General features: G+C 45.7%; 1 protein-coding gene across 1 annotated transcript in view; it reads right to left on the bottom strand.

Annotated features, from left to right (window-relative positions):
• The window catches only part of vill (villin-like), a gene marked incomplete at its 5' end in the record, with an annotated part of 8,309 nt that extends 7,896 nt beyond the window's left edge, over window positions 1–413 (bottom strand). The window contains 3 exons of the mRNA XM_080020418.1: window positions 1–46; window positions 168–242; window positions 339–413. The exon at window positions 1–46 is cut by the window's left edge and continues 148 nt beyond it. Coding sequence (XP_079876544.1) covers window positions 1–46; window positions 168–242; window positions 339–413 — 196 coding nt within the window. The remainder of the gene's footprint in view (window positions 47–167; window positions 243–338) is intronic.
• Between the last annotated feature and the right edge of the window lie 226 nt (window positions 414–639).

The following is a 639-nucleotide window of genomic DNA, read 5'->3' as shown; positions in this document are numbered from 1 at the left end:
CGATCCAATAGTGGACGTCCGCCGACCCTGCCGAGTTCTGGTTCTGACTTATCTGGAATAGGAGAGAACCGTTAAAAAAAACACCCATGTACACCAACCCTACGTAGTCATTCGTCAATCAAATGTCAGCTCGGGTCCCTTGGGAAACCCAGCGGAAATCTACTCACGCAGAGCACTATGTAGCAGTCACCCTCGAAGAAGTTGCCGAAGCCCTGAGCCGCAACCGGCACCATCTCCATGTTCTGAGGAGAAAACGGCAACACAGAGGAAAGTGAATCTGAAATCTTAAGAAATTTTCCCAGGAATGGAACCTGAGCGCGAAACCTCAGTGAACTCACGTTGATGGTCCATATTTGCAGGCCCGGCTTGCGGCTCACTCTGCTGAAGGCGTCTGGAACTTCGCCATCAGCCATTTTGCTGGACTGAGGTACAAACTGAGAGGGGAGTAAAGTCTGATTTTCTATCTGTGATCTTTTATTGTATTGTATTTTTTTATCAGGATTAACATTCATATCCATCATTCATAACCAATCCACCGAACCTGTCTGATTGCATAGTGCCATATCATCAACTCTGTTACATCACGGCACTCTATATGACAGAGTACGTTACTCTATTTTAAGTACATTTAAGAGTACT

The sequence above is a fragment of the Zeus faber genome (genome assembly GCF_960531495.2).
Source record: "Zeus faber genome assembly, chromosome: 19".
Classification (NCBI taxonomy): Eukaryota; Metazoa; Chordata; class Actinopteri; order Zeiformes; family Zeidae; genus Zeus; species Zeus faber.
The sequence above is the reverse complement of the archived record's forward strand: the minus strand, read 5'-3'. Positions and strand labels throughout refer to the sequence as shown.